Source organism: Onychomys torridus, chromosome 6 (assembly GCF_903995425.1).
Source record: "Onychomys torridus chromosome 6, mOncTor1.1, whole genome shotgun sequence".
Lineage (NCBI taxonomy): Eukaryota > Metazoa > Chordata > Mammalia > Rodentia > Cricetidae > Onychomys > Onychomys torridus.
In genome coordinates this window covers 80,949,039-80,971,788 of record NC_050448.1, presented here as the reverse complement: position 1 = coordinate 80,971,788, position 22,750 = coordinate 80,949,039, and the positions used below count along the sequence as shown (strand labels likewise).

Below are 22,750 nucleotides of genomic sequence, written 5' to 3'. Positions count from 1 at the left end.
GTTCTTTAACAATTAAGGAAATATGGTCAGCTGTGTTGTCATGGTGTGCCTTTGACCACTCTACTGTAGAAACTGTTAAATCTTTTAAAACAGAAAAATGTTTTGTCCATTTTCTCTCCTGTAGGTTCTTTATGTTTCAGTCACTGCAACCAAAATTTCAGTAATTGTCCAGAATGGGGTGGTGGTGATTTACTTTGCATTCTCCTTTTTGGTATTTAGACTACCGTTTGAATGCTCTCTGTGAATCACATTTGTTTTCATTATATCCAGATGTTCTGTTTCTGTAGTATAAAGAAGTACAAAGGGTAGTGAATCCCAGCACTCAGAGGTAGAAGCAGGGGGAGGATCAGAAATTCAAGTTATCCTCAACTATGGAGTTTTAGGCGAGTCTGAGCTACACAAGACTCAGATATTGGGGGGTGGAATATAAAGATAATCTAAGAAAAAGCAGGGGGGGAAAAGGACAGGTAATCTTCCATTAGTACAGTTACATCTATTGTTTTATTTGATTATTTCAGCAGACATTTAACAGTTGTTTATACCTAGTGGAAATTGAGGCCTGGAAAGGCTAAATGAAATACCAGTTGTCACACATTATTGCTGTACTCCAGATGGAATCGAGGCTATCTTCTGAATTCTAGCTAGTGTTTTCTAGACCATACCAAAGCTATAAACAGAGGTACTCAAGGCTAATTGAAATAAATACATGTTTTTTTTTTTTTTCTCAGCATAGAGGGAATCTGAAAAGCAGTCTTATGTGTGCTTCCTTTGGTCCTAGATAACATCAGCATCATTAGGCCAGTGTTTGCTTTGTAGAAAGCCTCAGCTGGCCCTGGTTGTTACCTACTAGAGTATGAGAATCATTCAACAATGTGGATGCTTTTAGAAAACATTTCCAGGATTTTCTGAAGGAGGAGGGAGGTAGATTCTGGACAAGGTCTTATAGTAGCTCAGGCTGGCCTTGAACTTTCAGTTTTCCTTCCTTAGCCTCCTGAATGCTGGGATTATAGGCTATGCCACTATAACATACTCCAGCTTCAAACACTATAGAGAATTTGGTAGACTTATATTGGAGCCTCAGTATTTTCAAAGCCTTAACAGCATTCTGATTCTTGGTCTGAAACTTTTCAAGTTCTAACTAGGTTTAGCAACCACTTCTATAAACCATCTAAAAAGATATAATGATTCCTAGAAGCTGCAGAACTACAGTTAAACATGGCATGTGGACATCTACATCTACCACCTGTAGTAGATGTTTGTGTTCCCCAAATCAGAGTGTATCCCTTAAACTTCCATTTTGTAGCTCTGCCCCTTGCTTCACGCCCCACGTGATTTGCATTCTTTGAATGGAATTCAGAAACTTCTGAAGGACACAATAAAAAATAGGGAGGGAAAACATTTCAAAGGTAGAATTCTAGAAGACAAGATATTTTTCTTATAGGTTTAAACAGAAAATGTGAAGGGAGGTATACAAAAAGAAGGGCCTAGATAACTACTAAATACTTTGGATTGTAAAAGGGGAAAATGTCAATGCAGGGATCTCTTCACGTTTAGCTAGAGAGTGGTATTAGAACCTTAATAAGCAGTTGAGGTGAGATGCCTAAGACTGAAGGTAAAGGACTATCCCTGGCTTTGTTATGGGCAATCTAGCCTCTTTATGGAAGTCATGAAATAGCTTCCAAGGCTTCTGTTGACTGGGATTTCTCCATTAACTTGTCTGAGGCCGAAGCTGCCTCCTTCCTCCTAGCAGTCTCTGCTCAGGATGCTAGAAAGCACACCTTATTAGTACCAAAGACTACTATACTGTGGCCACTCTGATCAAGACTTCTTACTCTTCCTACTAGAAGTGGAGATGCTGCCCCCTGATTTTGTGATTCCGGACAGCCTAGTGTGACTAGGTCCTTCTCCATGTCTAGTTTGTTCTCCCGTGAAGGGCCTCCTAGATTGACAGACATAAGGTTTTCATCTTTATTCTCATCCTCACAGACCACTATTTTGTACATGGGTTGTTGGGCCACAACAGTATTCTCTGCTGAGGATTCTATAACAGTGGTTCCCAGGAAATGGCATTGGTGGCAACTTCTAATCAAGCACCCACAACTGTACTACTGTTTATCACTGTGTCCATTCTGCTAAAACTGCAGCTTTGAGTACAGTTCTATGAGCTTGGATGAGAGTTCTCAACATTCTGAGAAACCCTGACACCAAGGATCCCAAACTCAGACACCACTTTGAAGCAGGACTGGGTCACCAGTTGGAAGGAAGCCAGGGATTCCAGGACTGAGGGGCTCTCTGATCCTGTCACACCAGAAGGGCCAATGTCCAAATTGACCTGTAGCTGTAGACACTGTTTCTCACCATGGCTTTTACTTCACAGTCTTTTCTCTTGATTTCTTTTGTTTCTTCTGTTCCTCGTATTCAAGTATTTTCTTTTGGAAATAGCCTGTGGGTTCAAACAGGTGTTAGTTAGGCAGACTGATGAGCTTAGGAATAAGTACTCTCAAAAGGCCTGAAGTCTGATGTGTACAATTACATGTCTACAATCCTAGTTATTGGCAAGCTGAGGCTATTAATGAGAATTTTTTTATCAAAAATCCAGAAAGACCCCCACATTCTCCCCTACCCATAAGCGGCCAGAATCTCTAGACCACATTTAGTCTGACCCAAAGAGAGACCTACAAATAATAATTAGCTTCAGAATAAAACAAAAGAGGGCCCAGGCTGCTGAGTGATGAATAGACAACTCTAACAGCCCCTGAAGCTTTTCCTCACTGCCTCACTGACAGGACTCCCCTTACAGGAGATACTTGCAAAGAAGTTGGTGGGGCTGTGTGTACCTGCAGGAGGATTCCTGCTCTTCTCTGCTTCCTGGATGAACAGGGAGAAAAGTTGTGTCTTCACAAACTTCTTCACGAATCGGCGCTTGGTTTTGGAGTTAACAGCCTTACAGAAGGATCGTTCTTGGAAGTGGCCTTGCCCACTCGCCTCCCGTTTGATATAGGAGGCATAGTGGCCCACAGTCTTGACAAAGAACTGCACAAAAGGGCCTGAAACATGCTCATTGATTTGTTCTGAAGCTGCAGGAGACAGAAAGGCCCATCATAGAGCAATATAAAGATGAAATGGCCCAAATTCACCTCAAAGTATGGTTTCCATTGTTGTCCAGAAGTTCCCATGGGAGGCAGCTTAGTAAATAACTGATTGGAATGGAAGCCTGATACTTGAATGGCTCACAGCTATAATACCAAATTTCAGGAGTCTGGGATAGGAGGACTGCCACAAGTTTGAGACCATGTCTCACAAAACAAAAGAAGAAATAGGAGTCTAGGAACTGGGTATAGATTCTCTACCATTCCCTAGGAAAAGAAATGAAGTCTCATATTCAGGATCTAGTACCCTGACACAAAACTACTAAATGAGCTTATTAATAAACAAACTGAGAGTAATTCCCTCAAACTCCCTGGGAAAGCCTAAAATAAAAGAGGAGCCTAGAACTTACTCTTTAGCTCATTTATCCCCTGACCAAGAGAGTCTAAGATGTCACCCTGAAGTTTTGGTGGTAGGATGTCTTTTTCATCACCAACCTAGAAGAGAACAACAGAGCTACATCAAGGTCAAGCATTCTGGTCAGGAGGTTAGGAAGGGGTCCAGGAGAGTGTGAGGAATGTATGAGTTCTCCTACCCCACGTCAAACCACTGCTCCAGAGGAGAACAGAAGTCATTTCTGCCTCTAGCTTGAATTCAAGCATGAGCAAGGGATTCCCACAAGTGTTTATTGCTTGCTCAAAAGACACTGTTGCTGACTGCCTCAATCAGCAAGGCATCTGGGTCTTTGCCTGTGGCCTCATGAGAGGAAGACATAGCATAAGTTCTTTCTCAAAGTGTCTATTGAGATCAGTGGGACATGATGAGACCCAAAAGGTTGTGTTGGTGGCAGGCCTGCAGGGCCCTCAATGCAGACACTTACCGACAATAAGAAGGTTCCTTCACACAGATTCACCAACAGGACCTGAAGTAAACATAGAATGACTTAATCTCTTCATGGACCTCAACTACCAACTCCCTTTCTGCCCATGACTATACCTGAAGCCCATGTAGCAGCAACATCAGCATTTGTAATTCTCATTTCCTGCCTGGCATTCTCATTCTTTTTTATTTCCCCTAGAAATCTAATCCCCCAGGTAGGAAATGGTGTGTGTGTGTGTGTGTGTAAAAAGGGAGCTGAGGAAAGAGTCATGATAAAAGGGAAGTAAATATGGGGAAACCATAGCCATAGCCATTCACTCAAAACACTGATCATGCCAGGCATGATGGTGCACACCTTTAATCTTAGCACTCTGGGATCCCAGGCAAACAGGAAGATTGCCTTAAGTTCCAAGCCTGGAATGGGCTAAACAGAGAGACCCTGTATCATCATCCTTATTGTCATCATCACAGAGATCCTGTATCATCATCATCATATTAATAATAAAAAAGGATAAAAAAATAACACTGACTATAGAGATGATAGAAACTGCTTCCTTAGTGCAGAGCATGCCCATGGCATATACATAATACTCACTTTGCATATTTTATTTAATTCTAGCAATGGTTCTGTGAAGTGGATACTACCTCATTGTGTAGATGAGATAAACCTAGAGAAGTTCATGTTCGAACCAAAGGAACTCCAAACTCCAAAAGGCAGTCAGTCCAAATATCCAGACATGAGCTCAACCCAGACTAGAGGAGGATTTCTGGTGGTTAGATAAAAGCCAGCATTCCTCAAGAAATAGTGAAACCCATTTCCATCTGCCAAAAGGAGTCATTTCCCTTACCTCCTGCAGAAGGGACCAATGGCTAACTGTGGCATTTATCAGCATATCAAAAGCCCATGCTGCTATGGATATCGCTCTGTGTAAATAAAGTTCTGATTGGCTAGTGGTCAGGCAGGAAGTATAGGCAGGACAAGAGAGAAGAGAATTCTGGGATGTGGAAGGCTGAGGGAGACACCGCCAGCCGCCGCCATGAGAAGCCACATGTAAAGACACTGGTAAGCCACAAGCCATGTGGCAAAGTATAGATTAACAGAAATGGGTTAATTTAAGATAGAAGAAGTAGATAACAAGCAGCCTGCCACAGCCATACAGTTTATAAGCAATATAAGTTTCTGTGTGCTTTCTTGGTTGGGTCTGAGTGACTATGGGACTGGCGGGTAAGAGAGATTTGTCCTGACTGGGCCAGGCAAGAAAACTCTAACTACAAATGGCGCCCAACGTGGGGCAAGAATTTTCACCTAAAACCTAAGAAAAAAGATTCTAAACCAGAGCTAAAAACAGCTTCCTAGTTGTCTTTCTTAAGTTAGCGGCAGCCTGCGGGTTTGAGCTACTATGGCGGGTTCCTGGCGTGTGCGTCTGACCTGCAGTGCGTTGGGAATGAGGAGTCTACAAGCGGCACTTAACTCTGCTGCATGGTAGATTTAGCCTTTGCTAGTTTAAAAAAAAAAAAAAAAAGGTTTCTGGTCTATTCACTGCTTTGATAGAACTGATTCTGATAGTTGATGGTACATATGGCTCCAGACCCAGAGCTGGCGGTAAACTGTACCACCGCCATGTTGGGAAACTGAGGTGGGCGGAGCCAGCAGCCACAGCAGCGTTTCAGTCTTACAAAGATGTATATTACACAGAGAATCTGGTTTATGTTGTCTTTGGAATTTTTAACTACAGAAAAAGATTTGATCGTAAAAGCTGTTGAGTTAAACAAATATGTAAATTTTAAAGGTACCTTGACTTCAAAATTTGGATATAAGGATATGTTGCTTTGGAAAAGAGTCTCTGCTTTTGTTTCCACAGAAAGCCAGAGGCTGTGGATTTGTTCCACATTAAGATACATCAGGTTTGATCAGCCAAGACCACCTGAAAGGTCTCCGATGACACCATGGCCCAGATGATCTGACATCCAGAATGCTTTCAAGGCAACTGGCTTTGTGTCCCCATAAGATACAGCGCCCCCCTCCAGCAGGAAGTAGTAAGAGAAACTACGCCCACATTCCCAAAATTATCAAGCTGGGTTTAGAGAAGGAGTGAGCCAATTCCGAGATTTGTCCTGACTGGGCCAGGCAGGAAAACTCTAACTACACCATGCTGCCCATATCACAAGTACCTATTGCACATTAACATACTAGCATTCTCACCATTAGCCTAAGCTCATGGCTTCCCTCTCCCTAGCTACTCATCCTTCTTATAACCCAGCTATTCTCTGCTCTTGCTCTGTGTCTGTGTCCTGCCAGCCGCAGGAATATATCCTAAGAACTGAGCTGGTTATGGCAAAGTCACTACCTGGAGGAATCAGGAAATTCCTCCAGAGGAAGGCAAATCCCAAGGGGTTTTTGGTGTTACTTGGCTTGTTATATAGCAGATGTATTCTGTTATGAAAATCATGTGTGCTTTCATAGTTTTCCCAATTGACTTTTCCCTAAGAAGGGCTAACAGTGTGGACTGATCACTCTCTGGACATACACATTCCAGGTATTTGGAGAATAGCCTCGGGAAAAGCTTTCTCTGGAATCAGATATCTCCCTAAGCCACTTTCAAGGACTACAGGAAACACCACCCAGGTGGGCGCCCAACTTCCAAGGACTAACAATAACAGCCCACATAGAAGTCTCCTAACTTAACATAAATTCCACAAGGAGACACCACCCAGGTGGGCGCCCAACTTTCAAGGACTAACAGTGATAGCAGCCCACATACAAGTCTCCTGACTTAAGGTAAATTCCAGAAGGGGACACCGCCTAGGTCAGGTGGACATTAAGTAATAGTTTTACACAATTTACCTCGGACCCTTCCTTGATATACTGGGACTTCCAGGGCATGGGATGGAGAAGAGAAAAGAGAATGGAAGAACTAGATGGGGAAGAACTAGATTGAAGGACTAGAAGAGAGTACTAGAGGAATGAGATGGGAGATGAGGAAGAGCCAGATGAGAGAAGAGATGGGAGAGGAGCTGATAGGGGAAAGAACTAGATGGATGAGAACCTAGAAGGGACAGAACTAGATGAAGGAATTAAGATAGAACCTAGAGGGGACAGTAGATAAATAGAGAAATCAGGCAAGAAAGGAGCTAGACATGAGAGCAGAATAGAAGCTGTGTAGAGAGAAAACTATCACAGAATAATAAAGTGTATGAACTAAGGAATCTCCTGTACATAGATTCATTTCTTTTCATCAAAGATTAATTATCAGCTGGTTGTAGATTCTTCCCGGACCCTGGGAGAGAACTATCGAGGGGCTGGACCCCCATAGTCCTGGATATGTGTTTATCTGTCTGTCTTGCTATGTTCTATTCTCCATCTCTTGCCATCTCACTCTCCACTATTCTCTCTCTCCTGTTTCCCTAGCCCTGCCTATGTTCAATATGCTGACTCTGTTTAGTCTACTTCTTTCTGTCTCTGCTCTGGAGTCTTCTAGATGCCTCTGGCAGTTCTCTCATATCTACAATAAAATCATTAACCATACCATGGAGCAGTCACGTCAGCAGTTTCGTTAGTGTGCCCCCTTGCATACAGTTCCCAGAGGTCATGGTGCTGAAAAATAGCAGACCAGTTTTCAAGCCTGAATTGTGGTCTTTGGGATCACATTCCTCTTCTCTCCTGCTCTCCTTCAGCATCTGTCCTCTGGTCCACTCAACAGAGTACTGGACAGAGGTAGCCATGTTTTGATCTTTTCATACTTGAAACAACTCTTATGTACAACTGCCTAGAGTTCTTAAAAACTCCCTCAGAGTGGCTGGAAGTGGAGGTCAATGGTAGAGAACATGTTTAGCATGCTGTTGGCCTGGATTCAATTAATTAAAAGCTTAATAACAGCCTTGAGCCTTTCAGTAGGAAACTCAGCAAGGGAAGAACATGAGCCCAGGGTCAACAGGAAGGGAAAAGGAAAAGAAGCAAGGGGGATTATGCATGTACCAGCTGCAAATGAGACCAGCACAGAACCAAGTTCCTGGACCATCATAACACAGCCTGAGAATCCTGCAATTTAGACCCACAACACAATGCTGCTGATTCCTCAGAGTATTCTTTGGTAATTGGACCACTTCCAATATTTAAATTAAAATATTTTAAATGATTAGATTTTGACATCTGAAAACTCATGAACACTATCATTATTCCTTGGTTTTGCTTTGAGATAGGATCTTATATAGTCCAGGGTGGTCTTGAACCCTGATCCTCCCACTTTCACCTCCTATAAGCAAGAGATACTACAACCAACTGGTACTATTGTTAAAACTAACATTCAAAAACAGCAACAATGACAGTATTAGCCTCTACCATTTGACAGGGATTTGGTCACCAAATGAATCATAGGTCTCCAAATCCCGTGCTGCCATTTAAGGACTATGTTGGGTCCCTAAGTTCAGTTTCCTACCTGGATCTTGACAATAGAATGAAGGATCCCTACATGTTCCCTACTTTCAAATATAAGGAAAGAGAAACTGGAAAATTTGCCAAAACGCAGCCTGCACTGTAATTATCCATCATCAGAGGGAAAAAGCTGAACTAGTCCAGGCCTGAAACAACATGTCTACATAGGTTTGAATGCTTCATTCAAGGAAAGCTGTTCATTTGGGAGTGAGGAGAAATGTATGCATAAATAATTTTTGAGGTTGTTCCCAGAAGTCTTTTCAGTATTTTGGTCATACTGTGTATAGCGTAATTTCTTTCAGAGAGCTTATGTGGAGAATCAGAGATCCTTGCATTATGCCCAAAGAGCACTTGTGCATGCACCCCTTTTGGACTTTCTCCTTTATCAGTCTTGCCCATTTCTCAGGGCAGCTGCAAAGGAATAAAATAAGCAAAAGCTCTTGATTAGCAAGACCCAGAGCTGTACTGGCCTTCGTTTGTCCTCCTGCCTGACTGTGGGAGGAGCCTCAGCTTCAGAGGAGGGAAGTTACATAACTTCTGGAGTTGAGACATTTTAGGTTTTATTGCTAAAGTGGGGCTGATACCCTGCTCCAGTTAATCATAAGGCTAAGGGTTGTTCACAGGGCATGTGTACTCAGCACAAGAGCTGGAGAAACAAAAGCAAACAGCCTACTCCTCTCCCTCCCTGGAGCACCTTCTAGAGAAGGGCTTTGGCCTCTTTCTGAGTTCCACTGTTGCCTCATCTACAAAGTAGGTTTGCTGGAACTTACCACCCTCTTATGCAAAGTGGAAATTCTCCCACTAGGACTACCTCTGGGCCTCCTTAGTGCTTGCATTATGATGCCTCAATAGCTAACCCCGTCTCTGCACAGTGAGTTAATGGTTAGCCAGGGCTGACCTTCCCAAGCAGTCCTGTATTCAGCTATAGTGATGTACTGCCCTTAGATCAGAGCACATGTTTCAAGTTGTTTGTCCAGCTTTGGGGGTAGATGTATGTGATTAGTGCCCACTTACACAGCTGAACCCCTTTCTGTGTCAGGATTATTACCAAGAAACAAGAAGCAGCAAATTCAAAGGGGATTTGAATCTATATAATCATCATTACCCCCAATGAGCTCTGAGCTACTCAAAAAGATGGTACTTGTTGCAAATCTCTTCATTTTCAAGACTTAACAGTTTACAAAAGGGCTTGTTTCCAAGGAATTTGAATTCCAATGTGGTGTGTGTTGCACAAGCCAGCTGTGATCATGCGTTTAACTGAGAGATCACCTAAGTCACAGCCGGATAGGGATAATGGGCTAATAGGATAGTCTCATGAACTCAGAATAAGCAACATCTTGCTTCCTAAGTCTGAAAAGCAATCATTCAAGAGAAGAGAGCCAACATTCACTGAACATTGGCTATGTATCAAGTGCCAGGCTAGTAGCATAGTCATGCCATTTTCCTCAGTCTCTAGCAACTGGAAACAGTTATTCCCATATTACTGATAAATTCAGGTTTAAAGAGATTAAGTAATGTGTCCCGAATCACACAGCTGTTGGCAGCAGAGCTAGGATACAAATCAAAGCCTTCCTGGCTGTAAACCATGTACTCTCTGATGCAGCTTACCTCTTCCATGGGACTGTCCATAACCTCCTGCTGGAAGCGCATCTGTACCCCAACCATGAAAGGGGTGGGGCAGCAGACAGTGGCCAGAAGGCTCTCGGGGACCACAGGGATGTACGTGTGTGCCCAACTAAAGGGGTAGAGCAGAGCAGCTGCAGCGTGAATACACTGAGACAGGGTACTGGAACACAGAACAGAGAATGGGTCAGCACGGCTTCTCTTCCTATACACTGGCTCAGAGCCCCACACTTCCAGAAGTTCCTGGCAATGTTCCTATGCTCGGTAAAGAAAAATTCAAGTCTAGAAGTCATGCTGATCATAGAGCTTGTAGCTACTTGTTGCTAAGAGGAGAAGGGTAGAAATCAGGGTGGGGCCCCCTTTAATCTCTATTCCCAGCTAGTTCTCCCAAATCATTACTGGCTAAAAATAAGAGTGGCTCAGAAGACATGTCTTCATGTAAGCAGGATATGAGTGAGCCTCTACTCTGCAATGGACAGAGATAACTAGAAGAATAACACTGGCCCTTCTTTGAAGGACTCACAGCATAGTGAAGAACAAGCCAGCTAACACCAGGCTTTGGTGAAGAGGCAGAACCGTCATACACAGCCATGTCCCCTTATGGCTTCCTATAGCCATCTGAGGTTACTAAAAGCTACCAGGTTGGTGCCTGAGTTAGTTTGGGAAATTCCTGGGTTCCAGGAACCACTACTCAGAGATTCCGGAAAGTCCCACAGAGGTGACGCCTCAAGACTTTGCTATAAGGATTCCCCATGTCATTATTATCGAAGTCACAATTCAGCCTCCTTCCTTACCCCCATCATACACAGCCCCACTCTGGCTTTCCTCTTCTCTACTAGCTCTCATGGCTTTAAACTTCTCCTGCCAAACTGCACCACATCTAAGGCCAATACAAACACAGATGCGGAAACCTTGGTATCAAGCTAGCACTTCCTGAGTTAGAAAGACCAAGTCTCTGAGTGCCTTGCTAAAAAATGAGGCTGTCTGGAAGTCCCCTCCTTGCACCAGCCTCTATTTTCTGAAAATTCCATGTGGGAAGAAAGTAGGAAGTGTTAATATTTCCTGGAGAAAGTTCATTCTTGGTAAGTAAATGTGCATGCAGCCTTCACACCCCAAACACTGATCAAAACAGAAAGAACCTAGTTGGAGCCTGAGCCCCAGCTGCCACAGAAACTTCTTCCACATAGGCCTGGAGTAGAAGAGCCTCCTCTGAAACAAAAATGATGTCCCCTTTCACAAGAATTAGCCTATGATGCTTTTATTTTTGGTTATTGCTGACATTACTATTTTTAACACATTGCCGAACTTCCTTTCTTCCGAAACTCATGACACTCCTTTGAGTTTCCTCAGCTTCCTTTCCTTCTTCCCCAAAGGACAGTACCAGGTTTCAGCTCGAAATTATTATTTCTTGCTGTGGTGGCCTTTCATCCCAGCACTCAGTCGGTAGAGGCAGGCAGATCCCTGTGAGTTCCAAGTCACCCAGGGCTACATAGTCAACCCCTACTCTTTTCAACATTCTTTTTCCTCTCTGCCTGTCCCGTGTGTCCCCACATCCTTTCCAGACTTCAATTCTCTCAAAGGTAGCCATCAACACACGACAGCTTCCTGCTTCTACACACAGGTATAAACTCAACTGTGAACTGACAGAGAGTAGCAGGTAGTCCTCACCAGTCTGCACCTGGTGGTATCCTGGGTGTCTACCACTGCGCATCATCACCTTTAATCCTCATCACAACCATATAAAGCAAATCCAATCATTTTCATCCTACAGATAAGGAGATCTTGACTTGAAGAAGTTAAGAAGCTGACCTAAGCGAAACTGTAGCTAAAGGTAGAAGAACAAGATTTGAAAGTCAGTCTGCTGGTTTCAATACCAATGCTTAAAACCAATACATAACCCTTCATCTCCTTCAGGGCAAACAGTCTCCTTGCTATCTCCTCAATGCTTGGCATCTGGCAAACAGCTGACATGCAATAAATATTTGTTGAATGAGTTCATAAATGTGTAGATGAGCTTGTACTCCATGCGATTACACAGCTTCCTGTCCTCTTCTCCACCCTCCTCCCTCCCTTAGCCTGGCCGTGCAAGGGCAGAATCATGTCTGCATTCACCCTAGCTGGCCCCACCTGTATTATACCAGATACACTCCATGTCCTTCTTAGATTATAGGCAGGCAGCAATCAAGTTTGGAGATGGCCAGACAAGTTGCACTACCTGTTTCTCTAGGCCTAAAATGCAGATCCGGGAACTTGGAGCTGGAAGATGCACACACGGACCCAACAATCAGACTGCCTTTAAGAAGCCCCAATATCATCCCTTGAATCTGGGGGCACAGCTTAGTGTGGTCAGCCAGTGGCTGAGCTTACCTGAGACCTTCTGCCAGGAAGATGATTTTTCTTTCCAATACTGCAGAGGCAAATATCTGAATAATCTGCTCAAAATGGAGACAGTGCAACAAAGCACTAAAATCTACATGTTCTAGGTGGGAGTCCAGGGGCCGTGTCAGTGAGATGAACTGTGGGGCAACCAGAAAGGAAGGTTTCATCAATACAAAGTCACAGACCCACTCCAGGCCTATCCCATTCTTCCCACAGGACAGATCTGATCCTGGCCCACCCACCAGTGGCTTCCTTCTGCTCTGGGTAGAATCTTCAGTATGACCCATGAGGTCCAGCCTGGGACTCATGGCCATCTCCACATGCTTCACCATGTACATGTCCCGGAGTAGAGCTCTTCTCCTTCCTAAAGCCTGGCATGGGCCAGGCCACACATGAATTGTTCTCCTCAATTCATTCTTCTCCCTTAGCCCCAAATTCTCACTGTGGTCATCTTAAGACTTCCTCATCTTTTTTCTCATGCTACACACTGCTTTTTCTTTCAGTGTGATTGCCTAATCTTTAACTGTATGTTCTCTGGTGTGTTTACTAATGTACACATTTACTGGTGTGCCTTCTGCATGAGACTCTTAGCTCCCCAAGATCAGGAGCCAGATTCATTTCACTTACCACTCTACTCAGAAAACACATATCTTGACAGACACTTCAGTACTTGTTTTTCCCTTTAATACTTATTTTTCCAGTAACTAAAAATTCCTAGTGACTCCCTCATTCTTCTGTGGGAATGACCAGGTTCAGAGGTGCAGCTGGAATTTCCAAAGTCCCACAGATCTTGGCTGGAATTCCACTTGCCTTGCCTCTAGTTCTTTAGTGACTTGGAGCAATAGTCCCTCATGAGATGGGTGGGGACGTATGGGTGGGGATGAATGATAAGAAGTAAAACAGATGGAGACTGTATGGTAGAGATACAGAACACACAGAGAATAGGGGGAAGGTGTAAGAGCAACTGTGAGTTTGGACACTAGGGACAAACTAAGCACCATCCATGATCACGGACAAAATTCAGTAGACTGAACAGTAAGTAGGTACTAGTGGATATCAGGTTAGAAGGTGCAGCATAATTTGGGTGACATCTTGGATCTACCAGTAATCCTAATGCCAGGCTCAGCTTCCCTATACATTAACCTGTTGATGAAAGAAGAGCTTTGAGAGGTCCCACAGAAGCCCACCCTCTCCAGCCAGGGAGAGAGTCCCACACTTGTTAACCCACCTCTGTGCCTGAGTCGGGGATGAAGCTCTTAAGGGTGACAGTCTTTCCAGGTGCAGGGAAGGCTGCCTCTCGGAGACCTTGCATGAATGGGTAGATGACAGCCATGGAGATCTGATGTCTCTTCTCTACTTCATCTAGTATCTACAGGGGAAGGACCACAGGAAGCAAGGCTTAGAGGGATTCTACTGAATATCCCAAGGCTCTCACCAACTGGCTTCCATCTCATGGAAACCTACTTTCCCAAGATTTTTTTTTAATTGTCTCTTATATACCTTCCTTCTCTTAACACTGACATAAAAACTGCAAAGCCTAACAAGTAATCTTCCATGTTAGCACTGACTGGAGTAGGAGCCTAGAAGCCTAACCTTCTGGGTATTACTGTCCCATTTCCTCTGGACTGTCATCAGGGTGAGGCTGCTACCAGCCCTCACAGTGATTCACAGAAGTAAGATCCACCCAGACAGAAGCCCATGGAGTTCCCTTCCTACATCCAGAGTCCTTCTGGCCACCAAAACAGACCATGTCCAGAATTAGGGACTCTGCCTTGGTCCTATCCCCAGCAACACAAATCCTCAATTTCTCTTCTAGCCTCATCAAAGTCAGGGTGAATCTCAGGATCTTCACTGTATATTTGCCTTTAGACTTTCGTGGTACCCTCCTTTTGATGAAGGATTTTCTCGTGTTATACTTCATCTGCGCCTCATACCAACCAGGAAGATTGGAAGAACGGACAATAGTTCTCTCTGCAGGGGAAACTGCCTTCTAGATTTTGTTTAAATAGGTTTGAGCCCAGATCCCTCCTGTCCTGGGTTTACCCAATATCCTTGATGCTGGCTGGGCTATCAGGAAGGCGTTCTGCTATGGGCTCAAGTTGCAAAGGCAAGCAGCCAGGCAGAGCCAGAAAGCTGAACAGGCCTGCCTAACAGGCTCCAAAGAATCTTGTCCTAACCCTACCTTGGAGAACAAGCCGAAGCAGCCGATGCAGCTGATGATGCAGTATACCTTGGGAAGGCGAGGGCCAGGACCGGCAGGCTAGGGAGAGACAAGAGTTTCCTTCAGTCTGCAGCTTCCACCAGGGTTCCCCCACAGGAGACGGATGGGGCAAAAGGTAGAGTGCTGTGGATGGGGTCAGTGGCTGGATGGAGAAAGGCCTGCAGAGGTTCTTTTCATGGAACAGGCAGAAGAAGGATCAAAATAGTCACCAAAGTCAAAAGATGATTACTATTTACAGCGGCCACATTATGCAACCAACCTAAGTGTCTGTCAACAAATGAAAAATAAGGCTAATGTGTCATATAAACAAAGTGGAGTATTATTCAGCTAACAAGAAAAATGGCATTATGACATTTTGAGGAAAGTGGATGTAGCTGGTAATTATTATCTAAAGCAAAGGAAACCATGTACAGAAAGACAAACGTGTTTTATATTAAATATGCAAGATTTGGATTTTAGAAAAATAACACATAAATAAATGACATGAGGGGCTAGAGGTATGTCTCAGTGGTTAAGAGCACACAGTGCTCTTCCAGAAGATCTAAACTCAATGCCTGGCACTGGCATTGGATGGCTCACAGCCACCTTTTACTCCAGCTCAGGGAATATCCCTTCTTCTGGCCTCATAAGACACCCATACACATTTGCACATATCCTACACACAGATACATGCATATGCACATATCCCACACCGAAACACATATGCACATATTGCACACATATAATTATAAGTAAAGTTTTTAAAAAAGAGAAACAGGAGGGCTGAAGAGATGGCTTACTGGTTAAGAGCATTTGCTACTCTTGCAGAAGACCTAGATTTGGCTCCCAGCTACATGGTAGCTCACAACCATTTGTAACTACCAGAGGACCTAGCTCCCTCTTCTGTCCTTCATGGGCAGCAGGCATGCACACAGTGCACTTACATGCATGCAGTCAAACACTCATACACATAAGTAAAAATAAAGAAAAAAATAAAAACCATGAAATTAGAAAGGTGACTATTTGGGAGGAGGAAGGGAAATGGTGTGATGCAGGTAGTAAGTACGGACAACTCAAGTACATGGATTACACACTTTCATACAATGGGTATATGCTGAGAAGAGAAGGAGAAGGAAAAAAAAGGAGGAAGAAGGTGTGAGTGGCAGTCTTTGGGGGCCAGAAACCCAAAGGTAAACACTAATGACTCATGACCAACATGAGCCGAAGGTCAGTGAGAACAAACACTAGTGTGTCATAGCCACGAGGAAATGTCTAGAGAGGAAAGCATTGGAAAGGTGTCTGGAGAATCCTTGTCCTGAAAACCAAGAATTAAACCTTGTTCAAATCTCAGACTGTCTGGGAGGCTCCAGGGAACAAGGCAAACAGGTCTGGGTAGAGAAGACTACAAGAGGCTTCAGCTGGAGCCTCTCACTGTGTGTAGAAATGTTTGAGCTGAGAGAGCACAGGCCAGAGCCTAGTGACAGGGGAGGGCAGGGACAGTATGTCCTTGTTCTTGTGGGATTCCAGAAGGGACACTAACATGGCAGCATGTGCTGGGCTATACTCTCCCTATAACCACCACCGCCACTGAGCCTGAACTTTGGTAGCCTAGGCTTCGGCAAGCCCAGCTGTGGAGCTGAACAGTCTGCAGAGAGGAAGGGGTGGTTCTGAGTAGCACCAACCAGAAGGCGCCTGCAGTATCCAATCTTCCGGCTTCCATCCACGTTGGTCAGGACAAATGAGAAGGTCTCCCTAAGAGAGAGCAAACCAATCATGTGTATTTGCTCACTGGATTTCTAAAACAAGACTGGAGTCAGCATCAGAGAGGTAGAGAGGAGGACAAAGGGGCGCTGCTGATTAATCATGAGGATAATCACCACAGTCACTTAGTAAGCACTTAGTGGTGCCAGGTCCAAATGCATCGCCTCATTTGAGACTCAAAATAACCCTCTGAAGGAAGTTCAATTAGTATTAGCACTTTAAAGATGAAGCAAGTAAGGCTCAGAGAAGTTATTTCTTATCTAAAATTTGAAGACACAGTCGACTTCCAGTGTTCGTGATGTAAGGAGCTTTTTTTGATATTGTCTTCTCATTAGAGCCCAAAGACTTCCTTTCCAGTCCAGCTTCTGTCAGTGGCAGAGTCAAAAAATAGTAACTACTTCTCCTAGGACAGGTTAGAGACACTTAAGCGTCTTTGGATAGAGGTCAAGTCACCACTAAGATCTTTGGCATAAAGAACCCTAGGCAAAATTTTTCCTGGCAAAAACTCAGTATCCTCATCCAATGAGGGGACCACAAGGGCCACACGTTTGTCCTTTCATCCAAATCTGATACCCATCTCCCCAGGCTGAGTGGTTACCTGGGATAATCTGTGAGTGGTGCCCACTCATTCCCATCAGGGAAGCAGAACAAAGGAATGGCTTTGAGCAGACGCTCCTCCTCCTCCTGTTGACCCCGGAGCAGGTTCTCCCTCTATAAGGAAAAGGCAAGGGGATTTAGGCAGAGAGGCAGGGGTCAGAAGGCTATCAGCCTTCTTTCCTAGTATGGAGTACACAGGTGCCTTTGCCTGGTACCACATTGTCTGCATTCTAGCTAGGTCTAGCTGGAATGACCCCAAAGAGAGAACAATTTGTTCTAGGCCACATCAACATAACCTTGGGCTGGAATTCAGTATCCTGAGGATTTACATACTCAAAAAGGAGGTTAGACAGGTCAGCTGGACTCCGAGAGGGTGACATCAGAAAAATACCACATCAGAGAAAAGAAGCAACCTATCCAGTTACTGAGCTGCTAACAAGAGGGGTTGATGAGTGTGGTGCACTGCACCTCACCCAGTGCATAATCGGACAAGGATGGCTCTAATACATTAGGAGTCTGATCTTAGCCTGTGTTTACATCTTGGGTCTGCTTGATTTTCTACCACAGAACCAGGAAGGGCATGCCTTCTTGGGAGTTCTGGCAGAAGCTGAGCTTTTCTGTAGGAAAAGGTGACTGAGGTGGAATTTGGAAAACCTAGGAGGTTCCCAAAGGGGCAAGAGCAGGAAGCTGGTTTTCCTGCTCCAGAGGTTCAGTTTGTTCATCACCACAAAGCAGTCAGACCTAGATTCTCTGCATGATAACAGAAAGCTAGGGCTGGGCAAGAAAGGAAATGAGAGCAGCAAACTCAGAGCTCAGGATTTGGCAGGGTGGTACGCAGTAGAACTCCACCGCCTTTTAAACACACCTCTGTCCTCCCCCCTCTGTCCTCAGGCCCCACCTCTCCTCCATCCTTACCTTGGGAAACTGGTAGGTGATCGTGGGTTCATAGTCATCCCCTGAACGCTTTTTCTTTAAAGAAACAACAAGAAGGTATTCAAAGAAGTGCTGGCCTCCAGCAAAGCTAGACAGGGAATGTTCCTGGGTCCTTTCTGGTTCTGGGACAGCTTCCCCAGGATTGTTCTGGGAAGGTCCTAAAACAGAGGTGCAAGGGCCCCTTGAGTATTCCATTCCTCCATTCTGTACAGTGTGTGAGAACCTGGGCAACTTGCATGCCTCAAGGCCACATTGCCAGTGCTGATACCCAAGCCTGACCAGGTACCACCAGTCACTGGGCAGGACCAAAGCCAAGTGGGCAGTTTCCATACCTGTCCTGGGAAACTTGAAACTGCAGAGTGACGCAGGGAGAAAAGAAAGCAGTGATGTAGAAACTGAGGAGCCACGCTGTGTAGGTTCTTGGAGGCCTGATGCCTGACACTGCACGGCCTGCCTTCGGTAGCCGTTCTGGTAGCATTTTATGTGCCCTGAGTAAATTCGTACTGAACAACCAGATGAGCCCATAGGGCATTTTCTTATGACCATACCAAGAGCTCCACAGTAGACACGACTAGTTCTGCCAACTGATAAGGCAATCCTCCTGGCCTGACACATGGGGACCATGTGGATTTCAGCGTGTAAAGGAAAAAGAAGGAGGAGCACTCTAGGAGGAAACAGCCCATGAGAGGATCACCCCAAAAAGGAAGTAGGCAATCCAGTTCTGACCTGCTCCAAGTCGTGGTAAGCGATTTCGGAGCAGCCTGAGGGTTCGGCCTACCCCTTGTCCTTCCATCGTTCTGGGCTTTGGGGGCATGAATGTTCTTTCTCCTTCAGGCTGGCCACAGAAAGCCTGAGAAAGTGCCTTCTGCTTTGGTCTCCAATCACAGCTTTAATAAGCTGGACCATGTGCTGTCTCCCAAAGGCAGAGAGCAGTTTCCATCCTGTGTACACCGTCGTTGAGCAAGAAGGATGTGAAAGGGCCCACGAGGCAGCTTAACGTGGGCACTGACAGAGGCAGCATCCTGGCACTACAGCTCAGCTCTTGGCTCCTCCCAAGAGCCCCAGGGTGTGGTAAGAGAAAAGGTTATGAGCAAACATCTCAAGGCACAGCTGCTTCTGGACTAAGGGCTTTGAATTCCCGTGCCGCAGACCATGTGGTGAGTTTATTTACAACCTCCGGCAGTGAGGGATAACTGGAAAAATCAGACCAAGGACTCCAGCACCTCCTGGATCTCAGCATAGGTATTTTACATCCCATATCTTTGATTGCCCTCCATTAACTTCTCAAGTTGCTCATCAGAAGCTGCAAAGGCCTATCAGACCAACTGGCGAATTCTAAAACACAGGACTTCAGGATCTCAACCAAGAACACAGGACTGGACACTTCCTGCAGCCAAGATGCCACTGCCTTGCCCTGATTCAGATAAGTAGACTTGCCCAATGATTCTCTAAATAACTTCTAGCAAGAGAGGGAGTCTCTTGACAGACCCCATGGATCCTCTCGTGATGGTGAAGGAAAGGACAAAGCCCACCTATGAGAGTTTCTGATACTGATTAAAAAAAAAAAACAAAAACTATAAAGGCAATGCCCCCCCCCCTCCCCACCCGAAACATGTCCTAGTCTAAGGCAGAGAACTCTTTCCCTGAGACTGTTCCAGGGCTCCAGCAGATTCCCTCTTTCTAAAGGAAGCACTGACTCAGGAAATTGTCCCTAGCCTATTGGTTGTGTCAGCATCAGAAGGGATACAGAGTATCTTCACCCCTCCACAGTTCCTGCTCAGCCTTTTTCCTGGTTGGGCCAGGTCAACATCCTAAGCTGCAGACCCAGTGCTGAGTCTAGAGGTTGAGGAGCAGCGGGAAATTAGTCATTGATAACCCAGGTTTCTCACAGAAAGTCCTGAATAAGGAAATGCATGGGATAAGAGGGAAGAGCCTTTGCCAGGGAGTTGCTTAATGGAGAAGGAGGAAGCAAAAACATCTGTTGCCTATGTCTGCCACCCCTGCAAAGAATTAGCAGCCCTCTAGGAGGGAGTGTGTTGCTATGGTAGGAAGGCTGTCACTCTGCTCCTAAGAGCTCTAAAAATGGGCCTTTGTGGCACCAGTAAAAGTAGGGACTCAGAGGTCCAAAGCTGACTTTGTTGGGGAAGCCCCAATCAATCATAAATAGAATGACAGCTGGATCAGTGAGAGGGATGAACCAGGATGTCCCAGGCAGTCTTTATGTCTTTCTTGTACCCTGCATAGACACCTTACACAATCTGCACCTGCCTAATACAGAAGTGAAAACTGAGGCATTAATTACTCAGGTGATTTAAAATGATCAGGATCTATAGAAGATGGGCATTATAAGGGTTCCAGGCTTAGGCCTTCTGGTGTATAACACAGTCAACATTCCATGGTGTGTGTGTGTGTGTGTGTGTGTGTGTGTGTGTGTGTGTGTGTGTGTGTGTGTGTGTGTGTGTGTGTGTGTGTATGTGTTGGGGGTGAGGCAGTAAGCAAATGGCTTGCAGAGCCAGAATCATCTTCCTGATCATTCCAGAACCTCAGGAAATAAGTCTTTTCCTAAGTCCTTGGGGCAGCATTTTCATACCATTTCCTCCTGCTTTATCAGGAGAAATGAGGGAACAGCAGACTCAGAAATCCTAGACCAAAGCAAAGTAACTAGTAGACCTTTTGGGCTGAGGCTCAAGAGGATTAACAAAAGAGTGCCTTCTCCTTCTCCCCCTTTCAAAAGGGGTTATTGCCAAAAAGCCTGAGAAGAACTAATACGCATCAAAGTCCTGCATACTATAAGGCATCTCACTTAATCCCCAATGCCCTGGAATGGATTTATCCTCATTTTTAATTGAGGAAGGAGCCACCGTTCTAGGGAAGTCAAGAGTCTGGTTATGTTCCTTCCTCCACCAGGAAGTCCCTCCCACAGCCACCTGAAGGAAAGAGAGGACTTTGGGGAACCTTGATCTGAAAAGTTGTTGTTTGTTCCTCCCTACCAGTGCTTTTCACACACACACACACACACACACACACACACACACACACACACACCTCTGAGAAACAACTGCCTGAGCCTGAAGGGGAAATACCCCAGGAAGCAGGAGGATAGCAAGAAAGATGAAAAAGCCACACCCATATGACCTGACTTGTGAACAGGCACGTATGGGCCTGACTTCCTGTTCCTCAACCACAAGGAAGCCCCTCCAGATACCATTGCAACCTTATGCTGCTCTAAAGGGTAGGGCAAGAGAACAACTGAAATGTGTCCTCTTGAGGCCCGGGAAGCAGATTCCAGCCATTCATCAGATTACCCAGATCTAGGAAGCCCAAGAAAACCAAGACCAAACCAGGAAAAAAAAAAAAAAAGAAAGAAAGAAGGAAAGAAGGAAGGAAGGAAGAAAAGAAGAGAAGAGAAAAGAAAAGACACATCTCCCTACATACTGCTCCAGCGATTGCAGACCCCTCCTTTGCATGTAGATGGAAGGGACAACCACAGCTGGAGCGCCACAGCTGGAGCAGGCGGGAGGGTGGCAGAAGTGAGAGAGGACAAAGAGCAGAGCAGTCACAAGTCACTGCAGTTCCGAGAATGACCTCAACTCTGGGGCTCTCCAACTCTGGGGCCTATTAGGAGAGGGCCCACTGACCTCTTCACTTGCAAATTCTGGAATGGGTGAGCTCTGTGGGGATGACCCTTAAAAACCGTTCGGTCCTCTTTTCAGAAGCATGGGCTCTGTGCAAACTCAGGGGTGGCAGCTCAGCCATAGCCCTGGCCAGACATAAACAGCAACAGATGTTTGTTGAATGAATGGACACTTTAGTAAATCCTAATCGCCTTTCTTCCAAATTCCAGTGCTCCAGATACGAAGAAAGGAAACATGATGAGACATCTCATTTCACTGCTACCATCCACCCGGAACAAGGAAAAGATTCCCATCTCACAGGTCAGGACTCAAGGTCAGGATTGAGAAAACAGCTGGGCTGGTTGGTCTACCTGCTCCCCCCAACCCCACCCCCGCCTTGGCCAGTGCTGAGATACTGAGTTTTTGTTGCGTGGTTATCAACAAGGACAAGCTGGCTCCTAGGAACTGATCAAACGCCAGTCCAGTCCTAGGCAGCTAGCTTAGTAAGGAAGCGAAGCGCCTCCCGGAGGGCTTGGCAGCCCAAACTCTTTAGCCATAAAGTGGCTGCACCACAAGCTTCCTGGATGGAAGGACACGTGGCCCACGACCCAGAGCCCCGCAACCATTGCAAGTTTCTAATCACCAGGCTTCTTCTCGGACCCAGCAGGTCTGTCCACTTGCTGATCTCTACCTGCTTCCTTGAGCTCACCTGCCTCCTGCCCGGCTCTCCCAGATCCGCCCAAACAGCTCCTCAACTTTGCCCCCAGTGCCGCACTGAGCCTACAGTCCTGGCGCCCAGGTCCCCACGCCCTCTCCCCCGCGCGCTGTGGCCCGCACTAACCCCCGTGGCCGCGCTTCAGTCTCAGGCTGGCTCGGAGGCGGCGGCCGAGCCCATCCATGGCCCCTCCAGTACCCGGCGCCGGCTCCCACGTCCGCGCCGGCCCCGCCCCCCAATCCTTGACCTTCGCGGGGGCCCTGGAACTTTCACTTTCACGCGGGAGGCGCGGGAAGGGGGCGACTGGGGCGGGGCAGCGCACCTTCCGGGCTCCTGCCCAACCCCTAGTGCACCTGGCCTGGCTGTTCTTCCCCGGGTCCCCACCCTACCCCCTTGCGCCTCAAGGCTTGGGGTGACAGAGGGCGCTAGACCGCGAGTCCGGGAGGGGCGGTGCCATCTCACTGCCACCTTCTGTGAAACTCCACTTTCGGAAACGTACTGATAGGTGCCTGAAGAGACCCTTACCTCCA

General features: G+C 45.8%; 1 protein-coding gene across 2 annotated transcripts; it reads right to left on the bottom strand.

Annotated features, from left to right (window-relative positions):
- Positions 1 to 1,334: 1,334 nt before the first annotated feature.
- Dennd2d (DENN domain containing 2D) lies at positions 1,335 to 22,469 on the bottom strand. 2 transcript variants are annotated; one of them, XM_036190719.1, is made up of 12 exons: positions 22,347 to 22,469; positions 17,874 to 18,049; positions 16,960 to 17,072; positions 16,283 to 16,352; positions 14,583 to 14,660; positions 13,629 to 13,769; positions 12,389 to 12,537; positions 10,007 to 10,184; positions 3,968 to 4,009; positions 3,500 to 3,584; positions 2,838 to 3,077; positions 1,335 to 2,443 (listed from the first exon to the last, which is right to left on the bottom strand). In XM_036190719.1, the coding sequence occupies exons 1-12, from the start codon at positions 22,402 to 22,404 to the stop codon at positions 2,367 to 2,369; spliced, it is 1,407 nt and encodes a 468-aa protein (XP_036046612.1). In that variant the 5' UTR covers positions 22,405 to 22,469; the 3' UTR covers positions 1,335 to 2,366. The 2 variants fall into 2 exon arrangements, with proteins under 2 accessions (XP_036046612.1, XP_036046611.1); XM_036190718.1 differs by lacking the exon at positions 22,347 to 22,469 and adding an exon at positions 18,618 to 18,705.
- Between the last annotated feature and the right edge of the window lie 281 nt (positions 22,470 to 22,750).